The 23829-nt window shown below is 52.5% G+C and overlaps 4 protein-coding genes across 7 annotated transcripts; 3 read left to right on the top strand and 1 right to left on the bottom strand.

Moving 5' to 3' along the window:
* Window positions 1–3097: 3097 nt before the first annotated feature.
* CHCHD10 (coiled-coil-helix-coiled-coil-helix domain containing 10) lies at window positions 3098–5080 on the top strand. The gene is made up of 4 exons (XM_019710188.2): window positions 3098–3258; window positions 3521–3740; window positions 4614–4755; window positions 4856–5080. The coding sequence occupies exons 1-4, from the start codon at window positions 3218–3220 to the stop codon at window positions 4873–4875; spliced, it is 423 nt and encodes a 140-aa protein (XP_019565747.1). The 5' UTR covers window positions 3098–3217; the 3' UTR covers window positions 4876–5080.
* A 417-nt stretch (window positions 5081–5497) lies between these two features.
* Window positions 5498–7386, bottom strand: LG16H22orf15 (linkage group 16 C22orf15 homolog). The gene is given in 6 exon segments (XM_019757687.2): window positions 5498–5579; window positions 5918–6074; window positions 6158–6232; window positions 6460–6594; window positions 6687–6773; window positions 7362–7386. Coding segments are annotated over 6 exon segments (561 nt in total).
* Window positions 7387–11315: 3929 nt separating this feature from the next.
* VPREB3 (V-set pre-B cell surrogate light chain 3) lies at window positions 11316–12666 on the top strand. Its single transcript, XM_019710176.2, has 2 exons — window positions 11316–11466; window positions 12216–12666. The coding sequence occupies exons 1-2, from the start codon at window positions 11418–11420 to the stop codon at window positions 12530–12532; spliced, it is 366 nt and encodes a 121-aa protein (XP_019565735.2). The 5' UTR covers window positions 11316–11417; the 3' UTR covers window positions 12533–12666.
* A 144-nt stretch (window positions 12667–12810) lies between these two features.
* ZNF70 (zinc finger protein 70) lies at window positions 12811–22293 on the top strand. 4 transcript variants are annotated; one of them, XM_074321137.1, is made up of 3 exons: window positions 12811–14083; window positions 14432–14543; window positions 16997–22293. In XM_074321137.1, the coding sequence occupies exon 3, from the start codon at window positions 17076–17078 to the stop codon at window positions 18420–18422; it is 1347 nt and encodes a 448-aa protein (XP_074177238.1). In that variant the 5' UTR covers window positions 12811–14083; window positions 14432–14543; window positions 16997–17075; the 3' UTR covers window positions 18423–22293. The 4 variants fall into 4 exon arrangements, 3 of the variants coding, with proteins under 3 accessions (XP_074177238.1, XP_074177237.1, XP_019565732.1); XM_074321136.1 differs by having other exon boundaries at window positions 12811–14107; XR_012492566.1 differs by lacking the exon at window positions 12811–14083 and having other exon boundaries at window positions 14114–14543; window positions 16997–18984; window positions 19661–22293.
* The last annotated feature ends 1536 nt before the right edge of the window (window positions 22294–23829 follow it).

The following is a 23829-nucleotide window of genomic DNA, read 5'->3' as shown; positions in this document are numbered from 1 at the left end:
GGGCCGCCGCCCCTTATAGCCTCCGCCCCGCCCCCCGGCCGCCCAGGCTCCGCCCCCCGCGCCTTTTGTTCTAAACTTTCCCCGCGGCCGCGGTGGTGGAGGCCAAGGTGGGGGAGGTGGACCAGGAGCGGCTGGCAGGGCAGGGACCGGGGGCCAGGAGACTTCGTCCTCCTGGGGATGGGCCGAGTCTGTGGTCTGAGGTCTGATGCTGGGTGACCCTAGCCAGCTGGTGCTGCTCTGGGTCTCAGTTTCCCCAATGTGCTGTGGGGAGTATAAGAGGAGTATGGTTTCACTTCTGGTCCCTACCCCTACCTTTGGATGGCGCATCCCCAGCTGGTCTCCCAGGTGGCCTGACCTCTGACCTCCTGTTAGCCTATGACAGGTGGTGGTACCCATGGGCAAGTTCCCACACTCCTCAGAGCCTCGCTGATCCATCTGGAAGATGGCATTATATCCCCTGTGAGAAAAGGGATATTAAAATTTGTCCCAGGGGAAACTGAGGTGTATGGCGGAGGCTGGCCAGCCTCCCGGCTTGGAACAGAACCATAGATAATTTATAGACGAAGAAACTAAGGCCCCAAGACGGAGAGACCAGATCAGGCTTTTCCATAACAGCAAGTAATGGAGGGATCAGGAAGCCCTCTAGCTGGTCAGTTGGAGAGAGGGTGTTGTTAGAGGCCGCGGGCGACAGTATTTGAATGGGACACTGGGGGCACAGGCTATCCCTTCATCAGGCTCCTCAGGGCCCCTCAGGGCCAGCCTCCTGAGACCTGAGGAAAAGAAGGTGAGAACCAAAGGAATGGGTGGTTCTCCCTTTCCATGCTGGAAAGGGTCCTCCAGTCTCATGAACTGCAATGACCAGAGGCCTCACCACCTCACCAGGCAATCTGCTCCATCTTGGGCAACGCTGCTGAGCCAAACAGCAGGCAGTGGTTCCTGTCCTGATTGGTAGGGTCCGGAGCTGCTGCAAGGTGAGGCTGTGGGCACCCAGCCTGGACCTGGGGAAGGAGGAAGGGAGGGAGGAGAGGACAATCGGGCTGATTCAACCCTCCCTCCAGATCCCAGCCCAGGGAGCCTTCGCTGCTTCTGGAAGGCTCCGCAGAGACTCCTAGAGGGCCAATAGAGGGCAGACAAGCAGTGATTTTTTTTTATTATTATCAGACTGTTAGCAATCTTTTTCTTTACAGTGACTCACTTTTTTTCTTTTTTATTGGGGAATATTAGGGAACTGTGTTTTTCAGGGCCCATCAGCTCCAAGTCATTGTCCTTCAATCTAGTAGTTGTGGAGGGCGCAGCTCAGCTCCAAGTCCAGTCCTCATTTTCAGTCTTAGTTGCAGGGGGCACAGCCCACCATCCCATGTGGGAATCGAACTGGCAACCATGTTGTTAAGAGCTTGTGCTCTAACCAACTGAGCCATCCAGCCGGCCCTACAGTGACTCACTTTTCAAAATCAAAATGCCTACTTCAGCCTCATTCTTAGCAATATTTGTCAAGAACTCATGGATTTGATGAGCTAAATATGTATTTTTTCCGATATACCTGAAAATATATAATTATTTAAATAGAAACATTCATTAAGTGGTCTTGAGTGTCTCTAGGGGTGCATGGCTGTGCTTTGGGGAACATGCAGTCCACCAATCACCCACAGTGCAGGCCTGAGGTGGAGGGCCATAGTTGCAAACCAACTGTACACCCAGCAAGGTGGGCTGGTCACAGAGGGCTTCCCTGATAAGCCCAGTAGGATGGGCCAATTTGGCAAATGGGAACTGGGTGGGCAGGAACTGCACCAGCAAAACAGTAGAGGCTGGACTAGGCCTGGCATATCTGTGAGGAGAGAATGGCGCACCCTTCACATGCTCACCTCACCACAATGTGGGTGGTCACCTCCATTTGAGAGAGGAGAAAATTGAGGCCCAGGCCCAGACGGGGATCAGGGGAGGGCCCTGCTACACAGGCTGGCTGAGAGGATTGTGTCGTAAGAACACATTAGTTCTTGTGACTTGCGGGCATACATGGCTGGAAGCACCTCTCACACACAAAACTGAGAGTGCCAAGTGTGTCCCCTTGCTCCCGCCCCTCTTTCCCTTACTCCCTCCTCACAGAGGGGCCTCCTTTTCCCACTTGGAGCAAACTCCCCCCCTATGATTTTGCTCTGGGTGATTCCACCCTCCCCACAATCCCTGTGCCACCACCAGGCCTCCCGTGGGTACAACAGAGAAGTCATGGGGGTGCAGTAAAGAAGTCAGAGGTCAGGGTAATAATATGACCACTATGAATTCACTATGAATTCAGAAAAGACCATTAAAAACCTCGAGTTCTTGAAGGGCTGGGAAGCGTCCTAAATCCGCACCTCCGGCCCTCCCCCTCGCCTGGAACCAAGGTGGTAAAATCACCAGGACGCAGGATTCAAACGTGCGTGCGCAAAGGCTTCTAGGCACTCAGGTCGTGGTCTCTGGGATGGGCATGGTGCTTAAATGTCGGGTAAATGCTGTGAGTATCCGGCGCTGCATCCGTGGGGCAGGGGTGTCAGGCGGGGTGGAGTACTACAATGGGAGCTTCAACGCACCCCGGGGCGGTGCTGCCCACGGCTGCCAGTACCTACAGCGCATTTTGGTCAGGAAGGAGTCGAAGAAGGGTTCCAGACGCCCCCTGGCGGGAGTTCTGGAGACGGTCCGCGCCAGGCCTTCTCCAGGGTACCTTATCTTCCCGGCTCTAGTTCCCTCCGCAACCCTGAGGCCACCCGTTAGTCCGCAAACCCAATCTGATAGGAGGGGTCCCTTCCTGGGCCGGCCTCAACTGGTGGCCTCCCTGTCTCTTCTGCCCTGAAGCACGGGACAGCACCCAATTCCACATCCTGCGCTCCGCGGTGGGCTTTGAAGGAACAGGCCTGTCGCCCCTGCGTAAACCCTCCGCGCTCTGAGACCCTGGCCCATATCCCCAGGGCCCACACAGCTCGAGCCAGGCGCAGGGAGGGCGCGGGGTCACATTTCCAGTCGTGACGGCCGCCGAGACGAGGGGACGCTGGAAGGGATAGGTCCGGGGGATCCGCGGGAGAGGACTGCAGCCGAACGCCGGGCACTTCCCCCTGGGGGCGTGTCCTCGAGGCCCCGCCCCTTGTGCCGGCAGTGACTTTCGTGCCTTGTTCGTCCCCGAGACAGAACCGCCGCCACTGACGCCATCTCTGACTCGACTCAGCCGAGTGCCATTGCCGCGACCATGCCCCGGGGGAGCCGCAGCATGGCCGCCCGGCCAGCCAGGTGTGAGCGGGACAGGGGCCCGGTGGGGAGAGAGCTCGGGAAGCGCGGGTACACCCGCAAGGACTTGATAGCGTGACCTTGGCGACAACTGCGCCATTTTGGCGCGGGGTGGGGGTCGGGGGTGTCACAACCACGTGTTTAAGACGGTGGTGCCCCATCCTACAGAAGGAGGAAAGGGGGGAATTTCCAGGGGCTGCCGACCCTTCAGGCCTCTGGTATGGGGTCCGGCCAGGATTAACCCTGCGTCCCCCTTACCCCACAGCCGTACTGCTGCGCCTTCTGCCCACCCGCCAGCGCACCCCCCACCCTCGGCCGCCGCCCCGGCCCCTGCTCCGTCGGGCCAACCAGGTCTGATGGCGCAGATGGCGTCCACCGCCGCTGGGGTAGCTGTGGGCTCAGCTGTGGGACACGTCGTGGGCAGTGCCCTGACCGGAGCCTTCAGCGGGGGCAGCTCAGAGCCCGCCCAGCCTGCTGTTCAGCAGGTGAGCAACGCGCTCCAGAGAAACTGAGGCTGACTTCTCTGAAGGCCACAGAGCAGGGAATCCAGCTGGAATGTCCAGAGAGTTGTGTCCAGGCATATCCAGAGCTGCCTCAGGCCCAGGACTTTGCCCAACTGGGGTCCTATTCCTCACTCTGCAGTACTGGCCTCCTGTCACTCAGAGGCAAACTTTCCTGGACCCTCCCATGAAACCAAGGTCCTTAGACTCCCAGGGAGAGATGCCTACTAGCCCTTTAGAGATGGGGAAACCAAGGCCCATAGGACTCAGAGACTGGCCCAAGGTCACCTAACCCTAGTAGAGGGGAGCGTTGTTGAAATTCCTGAGTGTCCTGTCTCCCCATTGCCAGGTCAGGCACTGTAGTCCCTGGACCCAAGGGCAAAGGGTAGCTGGTTGCTCCCTGCTGACCTGTCCCCCACTGGGCGTCCCACCAGTCCTGAGCCAAATACAGGCTTAGTGGCAAGGTCAAGGGTCATGAGGTCAGTGTGGCTGAGCCAGGAAGGTGCTAGAACTTATGTGGGTGAGGCTCATACTCCGAGAATACTAACAGAGCACTGGGCTTTTCTAGATTCTTCTCCCACCCCTCCTACCTGCCCAACATGCCCATTATGAGGCAGCAGGGAAATAGTGTCTACACCCAGCACTAGTGTCAGCTGAGTGGCTTTGAGAGGGCTGTGGGCTCACCCTGTTTCACAGTTGGAGCAGCTGAGTCTGCCAGCCCTGGGTCACTCAGCCTGTCTGGGACCCTTAGGGCCCCCTGGGTTGGGGTTGTGGGGAGGGGTAGTTGGCCCCTAGCTTTGGAACCCACTTCTGGGTACCAATCTCGAGCTGACCTTGCTGCCTCCTGCACCACCCCAGGCCCCTGCCCGTGGTGCCCCTCAGCCGCTGGGGCCCTGCTCCTATGAGATCAAGCAGTTCCTGGACTGCTCCACCACTCAGAGTGACCTGACCCTGTGCGAGGGCTTCAGCGAAGCTTTGAAGCAGTGCAAGTACAACCATGGTAAGCAAGTAGCCTCTGGCCCAGGTGGGGGCGGGAGGGGCAGCTCCTCTTCCTACACCTGCGGGCTGACCACCTGCGTGTGCCAACCCTCCCTCCACAGGCCTGAGCTCTCTGCCCTGAAGTGACCAGGGAAGACTGGTGCAGACTGGAGTAGATTCGTGGGCCAGCCCTGCACTCACCTCCACCCCTTCACCGACAGCCGGACCATGACATCGACATCAGATTGTACCCATGTAACTGGGATTGGGAGTAAGGAGGGGGTTTCTTACCCCATAGATGACCTGAGCCACAAATGTGCAATTAAAATAGTTTATTTTAGACCCGAGCCTGCTGTGTGCCCTCTCACTGGCCTGTCTCCCAGGAGCACCCTGGTTGATGAGGTGGGGCAGGGTGAGGGGGTGCAGGGTGATTCACTTTAAGCTGGCCTCCTGGGTGGGGAGGGAGGAGCCCTGTTGTAATCCAATAGCCTCTGGCAGTCAAAGCTGTGGTGAGGCATTAACAGGTGACCTCATGAGCGGCTGAGTCTGGGAGCTGGAATCTTGGTTGTCTGCCTTCTCAGGGATGCCTGCCCCCTCCACCTTTCTTGTCTCTTGTTCTGGATCCCCTCTCTACACGCACATCTTAGGGGCCCCCAGTGACCTCACATCCTGTCTGTGACTTTGCCCACCTGCTAATACAACTTCTCAGGAATTCCTGATTCCGTGAAAGGAAGGCTGCTGGGCTGCTGTCTGTTTGGGCATGATCACACAAGACAGAGGTCACGGCCAACCTCTGGGTCTGAGCCCAGCTCGGCCACTTGGCTATGGTTTGCCCAGTCACGGGGCCTGCAGGAACAGAGGAGCAGGTCCTTCAAACCCAGTGCAAACCCTGACGTCACTCGCACTGCTGCCGCTTTCAGGAGTTCATTCAGCAGTTCTTCATTGAGCACCTACTGAAAGCCAGGCCCTGTGTCACACTGGGCACAGGCTGTTCCTGCCCTTGGGCACTTATACTCCAGTGAGGTGGTGGGGACACGTGGGTACAGTGTGTTCTATCTTGTGGGTATATGTGTGTGATGGGGGTGACATTGGGGATCTATCTCTCAGTACACAGGTGTCTGTTTCTTGGCAAGGGGTCCCACTTCCGGGTGTGAGTGTCCCCCCAAGTATCCATGTCTCCTTACCTGGCTGCTGGCCCCAGCCAGCGGGTCCTGGACAGCAGGGAGCCCAACCTCTGGGCCCTTGAATGAGGGCCTTTCTCCTGATGGCAAGGCCAGTTCCCCAGGCACCTCCTCTGGCTGTTGCCCATGGAGGGTAGGCCTGACAGCCAGCGCAGCTCCTCTGGAAGGCCCAGGAAGGCCTGCCTGTCGGGGCTGGGGAGAAGGCGCTCCCTTCCCTCCCCAGGGCTCTATTATGACACTCACCTGCCAGCTCTGGACATTGGTCATCCAGGTTCTCCAATAGGGACTCGTAGTGGGTAGGAGCCCCACCCTCCCCCTCTGTGAAGGAACGAAGAATGATTCCTGACTGGCCTGGTGGTCCCCAACCCTACCTCCCATGCTGGACTTGTTTGCTTGCTCAGGCTGGGATCAGGACAGGGCATTGGATGGAAGGGTCCCTGCCAAATTGGGTTGGGGCTGGGCAAGGCCTTGGGTGGTCTCTGGACTGCTGCCCCCCTTCTTACATTCCAACATAACCACAGGGTGATGTCTTGGGCCCCACTTACTGATGAGCTGCACGAGGACATAGGTCCCATGCTCCTGCAGCAGGGGGCTGCCTGTGGAGGGGGCCCGGGGAGCCCCCGCCAGGCCCTTGTCCAGGTTCACCAGGTGCCCATCCTCAGCCAGGAGGGCAATGGTTGCTGGGAGATCAGGGAGGGAGGCAGGGCAGGGCTGGTTCCCCTGCCTGGGGCACTGGGCCTTCCATCCCTGTTACCCCTCTATACCCCCTCACCATCTGGGGGCACCTACCGCCTCTTCCTCAGGTGGGCAGTGAGAGTCACCAGACTGCAACAGGGGTTCACCAGCTCCCTGCAGCCAGCTGTGGGGGAGGGGCAGAGGTGAGCAAATGGGACCTTCCATTTCCCCCCAATCTGGGACCCTCTGCCCCTCTCATCTTTTCCTAACCAGAGCAGGGAATACTGCCATATGATTAGGACTGTACCCCCCATTACCCATCTCCTGAGATGTCAGTGACAGGGGCACAACTCATGCTTCCTACATGGGACAACCTCCCACACTAGCTGCCCTCCCAAAACTGACTCCCTCCCAACCAGGGAGTTGGGAATCTGCAACTGTGGCTAGAGCTTCAGGTGCCTGAAACACCCTGAAGCTTGAGGACCACTGACTGAATAGCCAAGAGATTGTGTAGTCTAAAAACTGCTTCATGGTGGCATGGCAGGTACTCTCAGAGAAGAGCTCATGGGAATTTCCCAGTACCCAGCTGGGCTTTTCCCCCCTAGGGACTCACTCCAAGCACTGGCTCTGCCTCACAGAGCTGCTTCCCCAAAACCCCCATCCCATGTGCATCCCCCTTATCCACACTGCCTTCCCCCTTCCCATGGCAGAGGGAAGCAAGCTGAATGTACCATTCTTGGACCCATCTACTGGGACAGGGGACCCCACTTACCTCCAAACAGCACTGTGATAAACATGGTTGCAGGGGAGAAGATACACCGATTTCCTGACGAAGTAAAGAGCTAGAGCTGAAATCTCCTCTGGGCTGGGACCCTGCCTGGAGATGCAATAGTGTGTGTGTGGGTGGGTGGGCCCAGGCTGAGGTCCTTGCTTGGCCACCCTTGGGGCTGGGCTCCTCCAGTTGTCCAGACCCTCAGCCTCTTCCTCTTGCTTGCTGGGTCAGAGCAGCTGGAGGAGACAGGTGCTTCCAGCTTCCAAACGGGTCTCCATGGCAGTTGGAGCTGCTAAGATGCCCAGGAAGGAAAGGCCTTCCCATCAGTGTCCCAGTGACAGGGTCTGGGTGGGGGGTATGGGCATTTCCTGAGGCAGGGCTATCATGAGGGCTGGAGCGTCGGCGTCCTGAGATGTCCAGAGACCACCTGGGATGTCCCCCCACCAGTACAGACCGAGCTCCCAGGCTAAAAGTGGGGGAGCTTTCCTGGGGGTGGGGCTGGCCCTGTCCAAAGTATGCAATCCTCACCAACCTTATTGGGTCCCCACCAACTCAGGGCTCCCTTCCCTGTGCTCTCATGCTTTCCTCTCCCTCTGCCTTCTTTCTCACTCCCAGCCTCCTCTCTCTTTTCTTCTGTTCTTGTTTCTTTTTCTTTTTAAATCAAATTTATTGAGGTAAAATTCATATACGGTGAAATGCGCCCTTTTAGGGTTTTGAGTTTTGACATATCTCATATAACCAACACCATAGTCAGGATATAGAATATTTCCATCCCTTCCCAAAATTCCTTTATACCCCTATGTAGTTGACCCTGGCCCTTGGCAACCACTACCTTTTCCAGAATGTCCTATAAAGGGAATCATACAGTATGAAGCTGGTTTGTTTCACTCAGCATGATGCATTTGAGAGTCACCCAGGTTGTCCCATGTGTCAATAGTTTGTTCCTTCTTATCACTGAGGTGGGCCCCATTGTCTGGGTGTACCATAGTTTGTTGATCCATTCACCTGCTGTCATTTCGGGTTGTTACCAGTTTTTGGTGATTATGAGTCAAGTCAGTATAGACATTCACCTACAGGTTTTTGTGTGACGAACTTTTCAATTCTCTAGGATAAATACCACAAGAGGAATTTCTGAGTTGTACCATGAGACTGTGTTTAAGTTTGCAAGAAACTGGCAATGTTTTCCAGCATGGCCACACCATTTTTCATTGCCCCTCTTTGCCTGGTTTGTGGCCGGGCCTCTCAGATTCCTGGCTGTCTCCTCTTACCAGCTCTCCCTCTCTTGCCCTCCTGTTTCTCACCATCTTTCCCTGTCTCAGGTTTGTCTCCTTCTCTCTCCCCCTCCTTCCTCTCCTCTCTGCCTCTCCCTGGTTTTCTGTCTCTGTGTTCTCACATTAATCTGCTTCTCTGCCTCTCCATCTGTGCTCCTCTTTTTTTTTTACTTTCTCTCCCTCTCCTATATCTCTTCATTTTGCCTCTTACTTTGTCCCCTTCCGCCTCCTTTCTGTCTCTTCTCTCCAGTTCTATCTCCTGCCTCTCCACCATGAACCCCCACCAGACCCCTCCAGCCAGGGTGCCAGGTGGCTATCTAGAGCAGGCCCCAACCTTTCTCAGCTCCCTTTTCCCCAAGGTTTTAGAAATGTCCCCTATCTCCAATCCCCAGCCTATGATTAGGCTGTTTGTCTTGTGGGGGATGGAGAGGCAGATGTGAGGAGGCCTTGATCCTCCACCAGCTCACAGCCTCGTGACACACTCTGCCTCTGGATAAGCACTTTCCTCAATGCTTCCACCTGTAAAAAAGGGGTAATAACACAACTTAGCAGGGTTGTGAGGATGAAATGCGATGACACTTTAAAGTGCTATATCCATGCTCAGCAGTGGCAAGTGCTTAGAGTCAGTACTGTGGAAACAGGCAGCATTTTCCAAACTTATTTAAACACAGGGCACTTTCTTCTAGGGACATCACTGTATCTGGGGACCTGAGTCCTGCAGAACATAGCTCAGGAGTCGCTGCAGCCAGATTCTGGAGGAAATGGCCACTCCTGGAGTCTCAGCTCTGACAACCATCACTCTGTTGTCTTCAGCACTGCTGAGGGGTCTTTTATCTTGAGGGTTGTGAAGATACCCTAAGGAGAGTGGAACCTGTTGGGGGTAGTTTATAACCTCCCCGAAGGGAGCTCTCAGTCTGAGAGTTAATGAGAGTGTACTGTTTTAGTAGTTTATTATTATTTAGGTCTGGTAAGGCCAATAGATCAGGAGATGTTTGCCATTGAGAAGATAGTTTGTTACTCACAGTGGCCAAGAGGAGGGGGCACACCATGCCACAGGTGGGGGGCTCATGGAGAAGCACCAGGTGGGTCAGGAGGCACAAGGAGTGGGGGAACTGTGGGCGGAAGCCTTTATTTTGGTTTCTGAGGGAAGGAATAGGTGAGGCAGGGAAAGCAGGCTCAGGATTGGCTAGCTGGAGTAATTTCAGTGGGCTCTGTGACATAGGGACTTCCCTGATCATCTGGTACCCGGCCCTGGGTGATTAGGACAGGTAGACAGTGGCCTTGAGTGTGAGAGCCCCATAAATGAGGTGGTTGGGGGGGTGGGCTTGGGATTGGCTGGTTTGTATTTGAAAAGTATCTCTAGAACCTGGTTAACCCTGGGAGGGTCAGCCCTCCAAGGTCAGCAAGGCCCCAGGTGTCAAAGCATCAGAACACAGAAAATGAAAGGCATGATAAATACATGCCCTACCTTTGCATCTTCACAGCCCTTGGACTGGCACCATGCTAATCTTCACTTTCCAGATGAGGAACCAATCCCAACCGAAGCCAGCTCCCCTCCATCTGGCAAATGAAAGGAATTGACCGTGCCAAGTGCTGGTGAAGATGTGAAGTCACTGGAACTCTCTTACCCACTGGTGGGAGTGCAGATTAGTAAAAGCATGGTGGGAACGCTGGCGGTAACTATTATAGCTGAAGGTACACGTTCCTTACCCCCGCCCCCCAGTAATTCCAGTCCTGGGTGTCTGTCCAGCAGAAATGAAAACACAGGTGCACCAAAGACATTGACAGGAGTATTCACAGCAGTTTTATTTGTAATGGCCAAAGACTGGGAAAGTAGCCAAATGTCTGAAAACAGGAGAATGCATAAACTAATTGTGGTTTATTCACACAATGGATTACACACAGCTCTGGAAATGAATTAAACATTGCTGCACACTCGTGGATGACGCCCATAATGTTGAGCAAAAGAAGCAGGAACAAAAGAGGATACACTATCATTGCATTCATATTGCAAGTTCTGGAGCAGGCAAAACTGATCTAAGTGACAGAAGTCAGAATGATGGTGACCCTTGGGGGTAAAGAGGGGCAGGAAGGTGAGGGAGACTTCCGGGGAGATGGAAGTGTTCTAAATCTTGATCTGGGTAGAGGTTGCAGGTATGGTGTGTGTTTTGTGTGTGTGTGTGTGTGTGTGTGTGTGTACGTATATATTTTATATATAAAATCATCAAGCCATACTTAAGACCCCATTTCCCCAAAATAAGACCTAGCCAGACAATCAGCTCTAATGCATCTTTTGGAGCAACAATTAATATAAGACCCGGTATTATATTATATTATATTATATTATATTATATTATATTATATTATATTATATTATATTATAGACCCAGTCTTATAGTAAAGTAAAATAAACCTGGGTCTTATATTTATTTTTGCTCCAAAAGACGCATTAGAGCTGATTGTCTGGCTAGGTCTTATTTTCGGAGAAACACGGGATTTGTGTACTTTACCATCTGTGAGTTATACCGCTATAAAAATAGCAGCCCCCTGCTATAATATATATTTGGATGTCTGGCTCCTATTTTCAGAAGGCCCTGTGGGGCCAGGACTCTCACATTTGGGAAGATGGGGCCTGGCAGCTGGGTCCCAGCCACAGCCACCCTCCCCCAGTCAATGGGCTGATTTGCATGTCCTGTCGTGGTCCAGTGGCCTCCTCTGCCCATACCCTGAAGCACCTGGAGTACACCCAACAGAACAGCTCCCGCCTGCCTCCCTGCCTCTGGCCATGGCTTGCTGGCGCTTGGCCCTCCTTCTGACTGGGGCGCTCCTGGCAGGTGAGCCCTCTCTGAGCCTGGCTTGCCTGGGGGTGGAATGGGAGACTTCACTAGCTCCAGAAGACCCCTGAAAGGAAGCAAATTGATGTGAGAAGTGGATGGGTTCTGGAAGGTGCATTGAGGTGGAGGGGAGAATTGGCTACAGGTGGCTCTGCCCTAGAACTGGGGCAAGTCACTTCTCTGTGTGGGCCTCAGTTTCTCTATTTCTGAATGACCAGATATCTAGGGTCCCTTTGAATTTTGACTCTTTAGGGTCTTAGAAGGGATTGGAGCTGGTTACCATTCGAGTTTTTCACATGGCAACCTGGTGCGGGCTGGTCCCCATCTCATAGGGCCTCAGGAACATTATAACCCCAAGAAGCCCCCCAGCATCCAGTAGCCTGAGGCTGAGCTGATGGATGGTGTAGCCCAGGAAGCTTCCTGGGGGTGGTTAGTCTATGGTGAGGGTTTGGAAGAGCCAGTGTGACCAAGGGGATAGGCATCTTCATGGCAAGTGTGGTAACAGGCAACAGAAGGACCCAGAGACCATCAGTCCCACCCTCTGAACTCTAGGCCCTCAACTGAACATAGATCCTTGGGAACATGGCACTCATAGGGACCTAGGAATTGCCAACTCTATGCCCCATCCAGTGCCAACCTCATGGCACCAGGCCATGAGTCCTTCAGGAACACAACTCTTTTGGGGAGACTGACCAAGCCTTCATAGGGCAGGGGCCCAGGACAGGCCTGAGCAGGTCTCTCTCTCTCAGTCTCCCAGCCAGCCCTGACCGGGCCAGATGCACTGCTGGTCTTCCCAGGACAAGTAGCCCAACTCTCCTGCATGCTCAGTCCCCGCCATGCCACCATTGGGGAATACGGTGTGTCTTGGTACCAGCAGCGAGCAGGTAGCGCCCCCCGCTACCTCTTCTACTACCGCTCAGAGGAGGACCACCACCGGGCCCCAAACGTTCCTGACCGCTTCTCGGCAGCCAACGATGAAGTCCACAATGCCTGCATCCTGACCATCAGCCCTGTGCAGCCTGAGGATGACGCAGATTATTACTGCTCTGTGGGCTACATACCCTAGGGGTGGGGTGTGGGATGAGTGTTTCCTATCTGTCTCCCTCTTCTGTCCCTGACCTTAGTCCTCTCTCTAACATTCTGAGCCTTGATTTTCCTGCTCTGCAAAATGGATTAATAATATCCACCATGTCAACAATACGTATTCTGAGGTCTAAGAGATCCCTGCTGAGAATGTGACTGCGGTTGGTCTGGGAGAGTGGGGGTATAGAAATTCTGGGGATTGGTGCAGAAAAGGAAGCACCTAAGACTCTTGGGGTGGGACCAATCCTCTCCACTGGCTCCCAGGGGGCTCAGGCTGGTGGTCTGGCTTTCCTGTGACCCAAGGAGCTGAAGGGAGATGAAAAAGGAACCAGCCCTTGCTGCTCCCAGCTCTGCATGGCTGGTTGTGGTTCAACGCTCTCTGGGTGACAATAAGGTGCCCCTGGAGCCCAGGCTGCTAGCTAGGGGAGGGACAGCCTCTGCCTGCTCCTTGATGGGGCAGGGAGTCAGGTGTGAGTGCGTGTGTGCGTGTGTGCGTGTGTGGTGGTGGTGGTGGGGTGGGGACATTCAGAGGCACCTGAGGGCCAGAGTGGAGGGTGCTGAAGGCAGATGGGCAGATGGCAGGGGCAGAGTGGGCAGCATCCTCCCTCTCAGGAAGTGTGTTCTACTGATCTGTGAGAGGGCTGTGGTCCCTTGAGGGAGGCTCTCCTACAAGCGGGTGGGCCCAGCGTGTTGCACTGCAGAGAGGGACAAGTCTTGGCATCAGAAGCAGAGCTGAGCTGAGCGTCTGGGAGTGGGATGGGGATTTCAAGAACACACTCCTCTTCCCTCCCGGGTCCCCTAAGAGAAGTCTCATGCCTGGAGGTCATACCTCAAATGCACTGAGTGAGGGGTCTTCAGGATCCAGAGAGGGTCCAGCCTACACTCACAGACATCTCCTGGGGCCTCCTCAATGGGCCCTTCCTCTCATCTCTGTCTCTGTGGGGGAGGGGAGGGCAGAGAGGGCGAGGAAGGGAGTGTGGATGCTAACAGAATCCCTGGGCCTGTGCGAGGTGACAGCTTCCCCTCAGAGATCCCCTTCTCCTTCTCCTGAAGACCCCAGACGCCGCAGCGGCCCCTGGCTTGTCCCCACCCCCAGAGCAAGTGCAGCGGGAACTGGGCCTCCAGCCAGCGGCTCTAGGCCGGCCCACCCGGCCTGGCCTCAGTTTCCTCCCCTGCACTCGCCAACGCCTGCCCAGCTCTGTTTGCCCCTCAGTCCCTTTGTCCCCTTTGGGGACAGCCCAGATCCACTGCGCCGACTGGAAAAACTCTCCTGATCCCCGTCTTTGACCCCCTGAGCCCGGCAGCCACGCGCGGCGACAGCGGGCACCTCAGGACCACCGAGACGCCAGGACCTCCGCGCAGCCTAGAGCGGTCCCGGAAGTGCCCGCGGCGAGGGCGGGACTCCGGGCGTTCGGGCCGCCGCGGGCTCCGCGTCAGCAGCAGCCGCGGAGGGAGACAGCGTCGGCCGCGGGTTGGAGCAGCTGAGGTGCGGCCCCGCCCCGCCCCGCCCGCCCGCGGCCCCGCCCTGGCCCAGGTGAGCGGCTCCGCCCCGGACCAGGTGAGTGGCTCCGCTTCTGTCAGGTTGCCCACCTGTCCCTCCGGTGGCCCCGGGTGCGGACGTCTTCATCGGTGGGAAGCATGTTGGGATACTGGCGTCGCCGCCCGGGACTCGTGTGCGGGTCCGCGGCCGCTCGCAGGCCTCCAGCCAGGAAACCCTGACCGGACCGAGAGTCCGCCTGGTGCTCAGGCCCTGTGGGTGCCCCTGGAGGATGGGGTGACAGATGCAGGAGGAGCCGGGGAGGCCTCGAGAGAGGTGGGAATCATGGGGTTCCAGACCTTTGGCTTTTCGATCCAAAAACGTTTAAAATATTTTTGGGGACAGATAAAGGATTGCCAACTTTTTAAACAGAGTGGAAACTTCAGCGTGTAGGTCGTACATAGTGGGAATGGAAAACTCCCAAGGAGGGAACCTTGGAAACACCGGGATTTAACAGGTGAGTGGCAGAAGAGTTGCAAGCCACAGATACCAAGACGGAGGGGTCCGAGGGCATGAAAATCGGGGGGGAAAATCCTTTCCGAAACCAAAGAAATAAAGAGGGGCACAGCAATGGGGGTGATTTGCCCAGCAAGCTGAAAACCTTGAGGTGGGTTTAGTAAAGGAGTGGGCCCATATTGTTACATCTTCCAATTTTTCAAGAGAAAGCCAGAACCCTACTGAGTTTTCCATATTGGCAGCTAAGTCAAACAAAAAGGAAAAGCCCAACTCTTTTGAGAGCCAGACAAAACGAGTCTGTGGCAGGATCCCCAGGCTGCCAATTTGCAACCTCTGAAATGAAGGGTTTTGAGAAGGAGGTATTGGTGAGCAGTGCCAGAAGGGGTGGGGAACGAGGACGGAGAAGAGAGGGATTGGCGGTAAGGAGGTCATTGGATGCTAGAGCTGAGTATTGAAGTCCCAGCTGAAATTGGAAACTTGAAGTCGGTCTTCGTGCCATACACAGTCGTATGATTTTCCTTGGCAACATTTAACATTTTGGGAGAAATTGGCAGAAAAGGAATTAGCTGCTGGTTGCAACAGGGCAGAAAGGGAGGAACGTGATACTGGTCAGAGAAGTAGTTGAAGTGACATGTATGGTTAGACTGACTATAGCTAGAGAGGGTCTAAGCTAGACAGGGAAGGGGTGGAACTAGAGGAGGAGAATGGGGTGAACATGGGGGGATGTTAGGTTGATGAGGTTGGGTGAGAAAACTGGAAGGATTGAAGGCTATGGTTGCTGAAGAGGAAGGTAAGAGTTGAAATGAGCATAGAAGTTTTGAGAGTACATGTTTGTTTGTTTTGTTTTTTCCCCCACGTCTGGTCTTTCTACTGGCTGAAAATTCATTAAAAAATATTTCCAAATAGAAATGAGTTCCATCATGACTTCTGATTAATATGTTATTTGAGCCAGTTACTCTCTAAGCTTCAGGGTAAGGATAATAGTACTGTTGTATAGAGTTGTGAAGCTTAAATGAGATGTGCTTGTGACAGGTCTAGTAGTGCCTAGCACAGAATAGAGAATCAATATATATGAGCTGTTGTTATCATTATTATGGTACCTGAGGAGTTTCCTTTTAGCTTGCACCTAAGTTTCTGAGTGGGGTCCTGAGGGGCTCCCTCAGGGGCTACCACAGGGGGATGGAGTGCTGAATGGGGTGTTCTAGTCTCTTTCCTTGTTCCTATGAAAATTCCCTCCTTCAGCTGGTGCAGCCATGCTTTTTTCTGTTTATTTATATCTCCCAGGGAATAATTCTTTTGAATGAAGAGTTCAAGTTTGACAATCAGGTCTAGCACAACCCAAATGGTTTTTCCTCCATTCAATCAAGTATTAATTCAACAATGTGTGTGTAGAGATTGTCCCGTTGTGCTGGGCGCTGGGGGTTCCAAAATAAAGGCACATGTACTTGCCCTTTGGGACCTTGCAGGCAGTGGTGGAGAAGAGTCTTGTCAATTGATGTTTGCCATCCAGCGTGGTGACTGCTGTGATGGACATGTGTGCAGAGCTCTGTGGGTCACGGAGGGGGCATGCCTGAGATCTTCAGTCTGAGGGTGCAGAGAAGAGGGAACATTTGGACTGAGTCTGGAAGGATGTGCCAGTGGCAGTCTGAGAAGGGGGAGCGACCTGGTAGGAGGAGGAAAAGAGCAGTGCCAATGGGTTTCTGAGCTGGAAGGTTAGGAGTGTGTGGAAGGAGGCAGGAGATGGGGCTGGAAGGGCCATGTGGGAAGGGGCTTGTGAAGGACTTGGGCTGTCACAAGATCCTAAAAAGAGAAATGTGTTTTGGGTAATAGACACGGGTGTCAATGTAGAAAATGGGCCAGAGGGAAGAATAGAAGCTGGAGGTAGGTAGCCAGTTGGGAGGTGAGTCTTAAAATAGTCTCAGGGAGTCACACTGAGGCCTGGGCTGCAGAATGGCCACAGAGACCCCTTCAATAAAGCTTCGGGAAAGGAACAGGATAAGAGCTGCAGGTGAGAGGGAGAAGGTCTCGGCTGACTTCCAGGGTTCTGTCTGGGGCCCCCGGCTAACTGGAGGGGGTGCAGCTAACCTAGTACAGGAGGAAAGTGTGCTCTCTCTCTCTTTTCCATTAACCACCCATTCCCAACATCCTCCAGCAGGTGGAGTATTGCCCCATTTCCACATGGCTCCACTTCCTGATCTAGCCCACCTTTCTGAACACGTCCAGACTTTAGAGTCTAGACACCATGCTGCGGTGCTTGATTCTGCCTGTTTCTCTGTCTTTTTGCAGTTGTTTCTGATAAATTCAAATGGTCTCTAACTAGTGGGGAGCATCTCAAGGGCCAGATTGTATCTTTCACTTATTTTGTTACATCTACCATAGATTCTGGCACAGGAAGGAATCACATACTAGGTGCTTGACTTGCTGGCTTGACAATGTCCCTTGTTTTCTTTTCAGATTGTGAGAACAGTAAGCGTGTCCCAAAGAAGAACGTTTTTCAAGAAATACAGTCATTGGGGATAATACTAGATTCACAATGGAGGTTCCCCCAGCATCCAAGCTTGGTGAGACCTTTGTGTTTGAAGATGGGTTAGAGATGCAGCAAGAACTTTTCCCAGAGGAGGACCTGGGGGCCTCTTTTCTTCAGGAAAGAGGTTTAGAGCAAATGGCTGTTATCTACAAGGAGATCCCTCTTGGGGAGCAAAACGAAGAACACGATGATTATGAGGGGAATTTCAGTCTGTGCTCAAGCCCTGGTCAGCATCAGAGTCTCCCCCCCGTAAACAGACCCCCAGATGAGGAAATATTTGGCCAAACCTTTCTCCAGAAATCAGACCTTAGTATGTGTCCGTTAATCCCTGGTGGAGAAGAACTCAGTAAACACAATTGTGAGACAGTGGGCAGGGGGCACTCAGGACCTAATGAACCTCACAGAACTGCACAGCCAGCAAAACCCTACGCGTGTCGGGAATGTGGGAAGGCCTTCAGCCAGAGCTCACACCTCCTCAGACACCTGGTGATTCACACTGGGGAGAAGCCCTACGAGTGCTGTGAGTGTGGGAAGGCCTTCAGTCAGAGCTCACACCTCCTCAGACATCAGATCATCCACACTGGGGAGAAGCCCTACGAATGCCCAGAATGTGGAAAAGCTTTTCGTCAGAGCTCAGCCCTCACGCAGCACCAGAAAACCCACAATGGGAAGAGACCTTATGAGTGTAGGGAATGCGGGAAAGATTTCAGTCGGAGCTCAAGTCTCAGAAAACACGAGAGAATTCATACTGGAGAGAAACCTTATCAGTGTAAAGAATGTGGGAAATCCTTCAACCAGAGTTCAGGCCTGAGCCAGCATCGGAAAATCCACACCCTAAAGAAACCTCACGAATGTGATCTCTGCGGGAAAGCCTTTTGTCACAGGTCCCACCTCATTCGGCACCAGAGGATTCACACTGGGAAGAAACCATACAAATGTGAAGAGTGTGGGAAGGCCTTCAGCCAGAGCTCTAACCTCATCGAACATCGGAAGACCCACACTGGCGAGAAACCCTACAAATGCCATAAGTGTGGGAAGGCCTTCAGCCAGAGCTCCTCCCTCATTGAGCACCAGCGGATCCACACTGGGGAGAAGCCCTATGAGTGCGGCCAGTGTGGGAAGGCCTTCTGCCACAGCTCTGCACTGATTCAGCACCAGAGAATCCACACCGGGAAGAAACCCTATGCCTGCAACGAGTGTGGCAAAGCCTTCCGGCACAGGTCGGCCCTTATCGAGCATTATAAAACCCACACCAGAGAGAAACCCTATGAGTGTAACAAATGTGGCAAGTCCTTCAGGGGGAGCTCACACCTCATTCGGCATCAGAAAATCCATGCTGGGGAGAAGCTCTAGAGCGAGGTGCTCGCACCAAAGCCTGCAGGTCTTTCCCAGATGGAGCCCGCACCCAGCCACTTTGTCCGCAAGGCCCTGCTCACCTTCCTGATAACAGTGCTGAACCTAGGGGCTCCTGAGCACCCACACCAGCAGCAAGGACCCCGCTTGGTCCTAGCCACGTGCCCTGCGCTCAGCAGGTTTACTGAGCGGAAGAGAGGGTGGGGTGACAGGAAGGCCACCAGAACGGAGGTGCACCCAAAAAGAGAGCCGGCCTTTGGTTTTCTCATTCTTATATTTGACTTCCAAGCCTAGGAGGTTTCGTTATGCCCTGTATTCCAGACTCCAGAAGAGGAATACACGTAAGAGGGAAAGAGTTTAATTAAACCCATGAAGATGTCGGGTGAACTCGTGAACATCATACTGAAGTCTGGCACTTTTATTAGAGAAGAAGTAACCATGCTCACAGGCCAAATGAGCTGAAGAAAAAGGAATCCAAAAAGTAGATACCTCAGCCACAAAATGGAATCTTTTGCCTGGCTTGGGCACTGGTGGGGACAACCAAACCAGGCTGCAGAACAAAGTGAGGGTCTGGGTGGATTCGTTCTGGGGTTGGGAGTGAGGGTGTGAGTTGCTGGCGTGGTCCCTTAATCCCATTCTGTGTTAGAGTGAGGGTGGGCTCTTTCACGGGAGGGTAGAGGTTTGGTCCTGCAGGCCAGAGGACATTTGATGCCCAGCTCTGTCTCAGCCCAGGCCGGAGGCATTAGTCACTCACCCTTCCACAAGACTCAGGCCCCCAAGACAGTGGTGTGCCTTGGACGTCAGCCGGGCTTGTTTCTGGTCTGCTGGCTGTGCAGCCTCCTTATGTCCCTCCAGTGCTGGAGGATGTTGGAAGCAGGTGATTCAATCCGAGGTCCAGATTCAGGTGTCAGCTCTGCCCCTCCTGCCTGTGTGATCTCGAGTAAGCCCCAAGGCTGTTTTCCCATCCGTGAAATGGGGATAGTGGGACCTGGCCACATACTACTAATGGTTGGTACAAGACTCCCATTCAGAAGGAGACCACACATGAAAGCGCTTTGTCCCTGTAGATGGTCACCCAGAATGACCCCTGTCCCACCAGAGACACTACAGAGACACTGTCCCTGCAGACCGGAGAGGCATGGCCCCCCACAGTCCCCCCTCGCTGGACCCAGTCTGGTTCTGAAATGGAAGGGCTTGCAGCAGCCCTCATTAAACTAGGCTTTCCTTCGTTCCCTCAGGCTTGCATCCTGGGCTCTGGGTGCCCTGTGACGATTCCTGGAGGCCATCCTGAGTGTCCCTGCGGCAGTCCCTGTCCTCTCTGTCCTCCCCTCTGCTAAGTGGTATTCACCTGGGGATGGTTTAAAAAGTAACAAGCCCATATTCCACACAGACCATTTCAGTGGCATCCCCAGAGGTGGGGCTCAGTGGTGTGTTTTTAAAGCTCCCCAGGGGGTTCTGATATCCCAGCACATAACTAGGCTGTGAGCCCTGTGCTGGGCCCGCATACAGCCCCAGCGTCTCCCAAATGTCAGGTCTGTAAGTCCTGATTGAGCAGAGCTTGAACATGGCTACTCGTTCTCAGTCCCCCAGGAATGGGCTCTGACAGTGACGTGTCTGGCCCATTGGTAAGCATTTGTCCCAGGCCCTCAAGCCTTCGTGTGGCCATGGGGATCTTTAGTATTGGCTTTCCCCCCAGGTTCCTCAAAGCCAGTGTGGGAGGAGGCAGTCTGAGCTATTTTGAAGTTTTCCAAAAGTTTATGGCTGGAATCCCATGAACCCACGGTGGTAATGCTGGTTATTTCAGCTAATCAGAAACTCAGCTTGGCAGCTATATGTAGTTTTGATGACTAAAAATGGGAAAGCCATAAATGTTACTGAGTAAGTGGGGCTTGGTAGCCAGAGATTTTAAAGCGACAGGTCTGAGGGCTGGGATCACCTCTGGCCAGCACCTCTCTGCTGCGTGAGTATGTGTAACATTTAAACAGAACCTGCTGCACCACCAGCCGGACTTGGCCTGACCAGGTGGCGCCCGGACGTTGTTGGCAGGCAGCCTGCACCAAGGGTCTTCAGCCATTTACCAGGAGTGGAGAGAATACTGAGATCCTGCTCGGTGTGGGTGGGGCTGCAAGTCCCCCCAAGATCTACCTCTTTGGCAACCCCCCCAGTCTATCTCAGCCCTGGCCAGGCCTGTCCCTATTGGCGGTTGTCTGTTTCCTACCTTTGATGTCTCTCTCCATGTACTTCTGCACACCCCAGCCAAGTTGATTTTTTTAAAGCATCACTTTGCACATGTCACCAATCTCCTTAAAACCAACCTTTGGGGGCTTTTCTGCACATAAACCCCATTTCAACCAATCTGGTTTGCCCACTCTACAACCACATGGAATTCATGCCAGCCCCTATCCAGACGCCCTCTCCACTCACAAGTCATTTCATGCTCTCACATTTTGGAATATGCACTTTCTCTTTCCCCCAACCCCCATCTCCTTTATTCCTTTTGACAATTTATGTAACAAGGGATTAAGACTCTTTCTGAAGGGTTGACAGAATCTTTACATAACCATGTTAAGAACAGGTACTTTACTTTTTTGGAAGTGTGAGCAGAATCTAGTTCCTTCTGTTCAATTTCTTTCACTATTTTATTATGTATTTAAATTCCTTTCATTTTATTTAGGTTCTCAGTGTAATGTTACAAGAGATCATCCTCAAAATCGTTTAATTGTCCTTGAATGTAGTTGTTTGTTTCTGTTGTCTTGTTTTCTTCATGGCAGATGTTGAGTGTTGTAAATCAACTCTTGATTTTGTTTACTAATTGAATTGTTGTGTCAAAGTATATGTATTCCGTTCTTCCTTTTTTTTGTTTAATACTTCATGTTTCTAAGATTAATTATTAGTTAATCATATTTTAATATTTCTAGTAAATGTGGGTACTTTGTTTTATGATTTCTTCTTAGAGCTTTTTCTGCACTCCATAAGTTTGATATGTGGTATTTTTTTGTTTTGTTTTTATGTTAGGAATTTCCTTTTGGCCCAAGTGTTGTTATTATTTTTTCCATATTTCCAAATGATGACTGCTTAGGTCATTGCTGTTATATCTTATTGTATTGTGGTGTCAACATTTCTAAGTATCCATAGAACTTTTTTGGGCCTGAATATAATTATCAGTTTTTATAAAGCATTTACGTACTCCCAAGAAATGTGTTTTTACCCCATCAGTTCTATTTGTTAACTAAGTTTTTAAATTATTTTATTCAAATCCATACTTTCTCGAACTTTTATTTACTTCAGAGTTCTGAACCTCGGGTCCGTGCACTGCCTAGGAATCTGAGCATGCAGGGGTTTTAAAGGTTGTGGGCCCGTAGGGACTGAACAAAGCTGTGTGGATATGTGCATGATGAACCATTCTGGGAGGGGTGTCTGTAGCATCTGCATTTTGGAAGGGCTCTGTGACCCCAAAATAATTAAGAACACTCATTTACCTGATCTAGTTTAGTCTGATTTTGTGCGGGTTTTTTTTCTTCATTTAGTTCTGTTTCCCTCCAATTTCTGTTCCTCTTTTTTGTGTTGTTGCTATGTTAGTCGTGCAATTATCTCAACTCCTTTTTGAGAAATAGGCAGGGTATAAAGTACAATATTTGGGGTGTATATATTTAATAGTGATATATTGAAAAACTGTGCCTTTTAGTGCCCCCTTTGCCTCTTTTAATGCTTCTAGCTTAAACTTCTCTTCCAAATATCATAATTGAAGCCCCTTGCTTTTCTTGAATTTGCATTTGCATGACAGTTTATTTAGCTCATTTTATTTTTGAAATTTGTGTATATATTTTGCTATATTCGTGTATCTGTAACTTATAAACACCAAATTGTTGGATTTTGTTTTCTGATTCTTTCTGTAATTCTTTTCCTTGTTGTGTAAGAAGTTCTATTAACCTTATTTAGAGTAAGGCATAATTTATTTTCATCTTAATATTTTCGTATGTATAAACTCATTTAACCCTCAGAGGCCATGCTCATTCCCTCCCCTCCAGCTCTATGCTTTATTAACCAGGTGCGGAGTACCTGGATAGACTACAGGTGAGCCATTGGGCACACCTGACCCTCCCTGCCTTCATCAGTGCCAGGCTCTGTCCCAAACCCACTCTTCAAGTCACAGCCTCTGGCTTCAGTGTCTTGGCTGTAACGCAGAGGAATGATGCCACCTGATAGCCTTATGGAGCGCAAAGGACTAAGGAATACAAACTTACACGGCAAACTGAGGCTGTAGATGATTATTACACTATTAGTATTTTGAAATATTTAGTTTTCTGTTCTTACTGCCAAAGTTCTGTCAACATAACTTAGAACATTATGTTGTGCTTTACTGTTTAGAAAATACTACCAGATGTAGCAAAGAATTAGGCATCACAGATCCATCCCACTCTCCCAGAGTGAACCCACAGTCAGTTGAAGAGAGGTGGGGACCTTGATCTTGTACCAACCCCCCTTACCTGCTGTCCCAGGCCCATCTCCCTTCAACCTTCCCATTTCTCCCCTACCCACCTCCCGTGGGGGGGGGAAGGCACAGTCACAACTGTAAAGGCTCAAGAAAATGGTCACTTCTGGCCAGTTCTGTTACAGGTGGAGAAATGACTTACCAAAGGTGTGGTGATTTAGTGTCACATCTACCTGGCAGCCGTGGGGAAGAATCGTTCTGGAAGTTCTGCTGCAGCCCTGGCCAGTTGCTGCCATGGCTTCTCAGAGGCGGCAAATGGTTTAGGCACCATAGCCAAGGTGAAAACCAAATGGCCTCAATCTGGTCAGAGTTGCCTGGATCTCTTCTTCCTGGATTAATCCCTCCAGGTCCGTTAGCTCAGCTCTTGGGGATGATTGGACTTTTGCCAACATCACATGAAGGGGCTATATATGTATACACCAGAATGCTGATGCATCCATTTACTGGGAGTGGGGAAAAAAATTCTGGTGGGAGAACCCCATCTTCAGTATCTGATAGCTCAGGAAAACAAGTCGGAAGGTTGCCAGGTGGGTGTGGAATTGGGGTTTCATGAGATGGGCCATTCCTCCTGCAGAAAAGGCCATCGGAATGCTGGTGGGGGCGCGTGCTGGAGACGCTCCAACATTTGCCACCTCACTCGGTCTGCCCTGCGGATAGCCATCAGTGCCCCACGCAGCCATCAGTGCCCCCGCGCAGCCATCACTGCCCCCACGCAGCCATCAGTGCCCCCGCGCAGCCATCACTGCCCCCGCGCAGCCGCGCCTCCTCTCCGCGGATCAAAGCCCTTTGAGGTCTAGAGCGCCATCTGCTGGCGGCCTGCAAGTACTTGAAAGGCTCTTAGATCTCCCCAAACCCAGAAGTGTTGGCTTTCAATCCCTGGTTCTCTCTGCCGCTACCCTCACCCAGACTAGTTCT

Source organism: Rhinolophus sinicus, linkage group LG16, assembly GCF_036562045.2.
Source record: "Rhinolophus sinicus isolate RSC01 linkage group LG16, ASM3656204v1, whole genome shotgun sequence".
In the NCBI taxonomy this organism is placed as follows: Eukaryota; Metazoa; Chordata; class Mammalia; order Chiroptera; family Rhinolophidae; genus Rhinolophus; species Rhinolophus sinicus.
Note: the sequence above shows the minus strand (reverse complement) of the source record. Positions and strands in the feature narration are given on the sequence as shown.

Bases quoted from the DNA above. Each gene is read 5' to 3' on its own strand.
- CHCHD10 (XM_019710188.2), top strand. From the start codon at position 3,218: ATGCCCCGGGGGAGCCGCAGCATGGCCGCCCGGCCAGCCAG. The intron at 3,259-3,520 runs GTGTGAGCGGGA...CTTACCCCACAG, and splicing joins ATGGCCGCCCGGCCAGCCAG to CCGTACTGCTGCGCCTTCTG. The intron at 3,741-4,613 runs GTGAGCAACGCG...GCACCACCCCAG, and splicing joins CCCAGCCTGCTGTTCAGCAG to GCCCCTGCCCGTGGTGCCCC.
- VPREB3 (XM_019710176.2), top strand. From the start codon at position 11,418: ATGGCTTGCTGGCGCTTGGCCCTCCTTCTGACTGGGGCGCTCCTGGCA. The intron at 11,467-12,215 runs GTGAGCCCTCTC...TCTCTCTCTCAG, and splicing joins GACTGGGGCGCTCCTGGCAG to TCTCCCAGCCAGCCCTGACC.
- ZNF70 (XM_074321137.1), top strand. From the start codon at position 17,076: ATGGAGGTTCCCCCAGCATCCAAGCTTGGTGAGACCTTTGTGTTTGAA.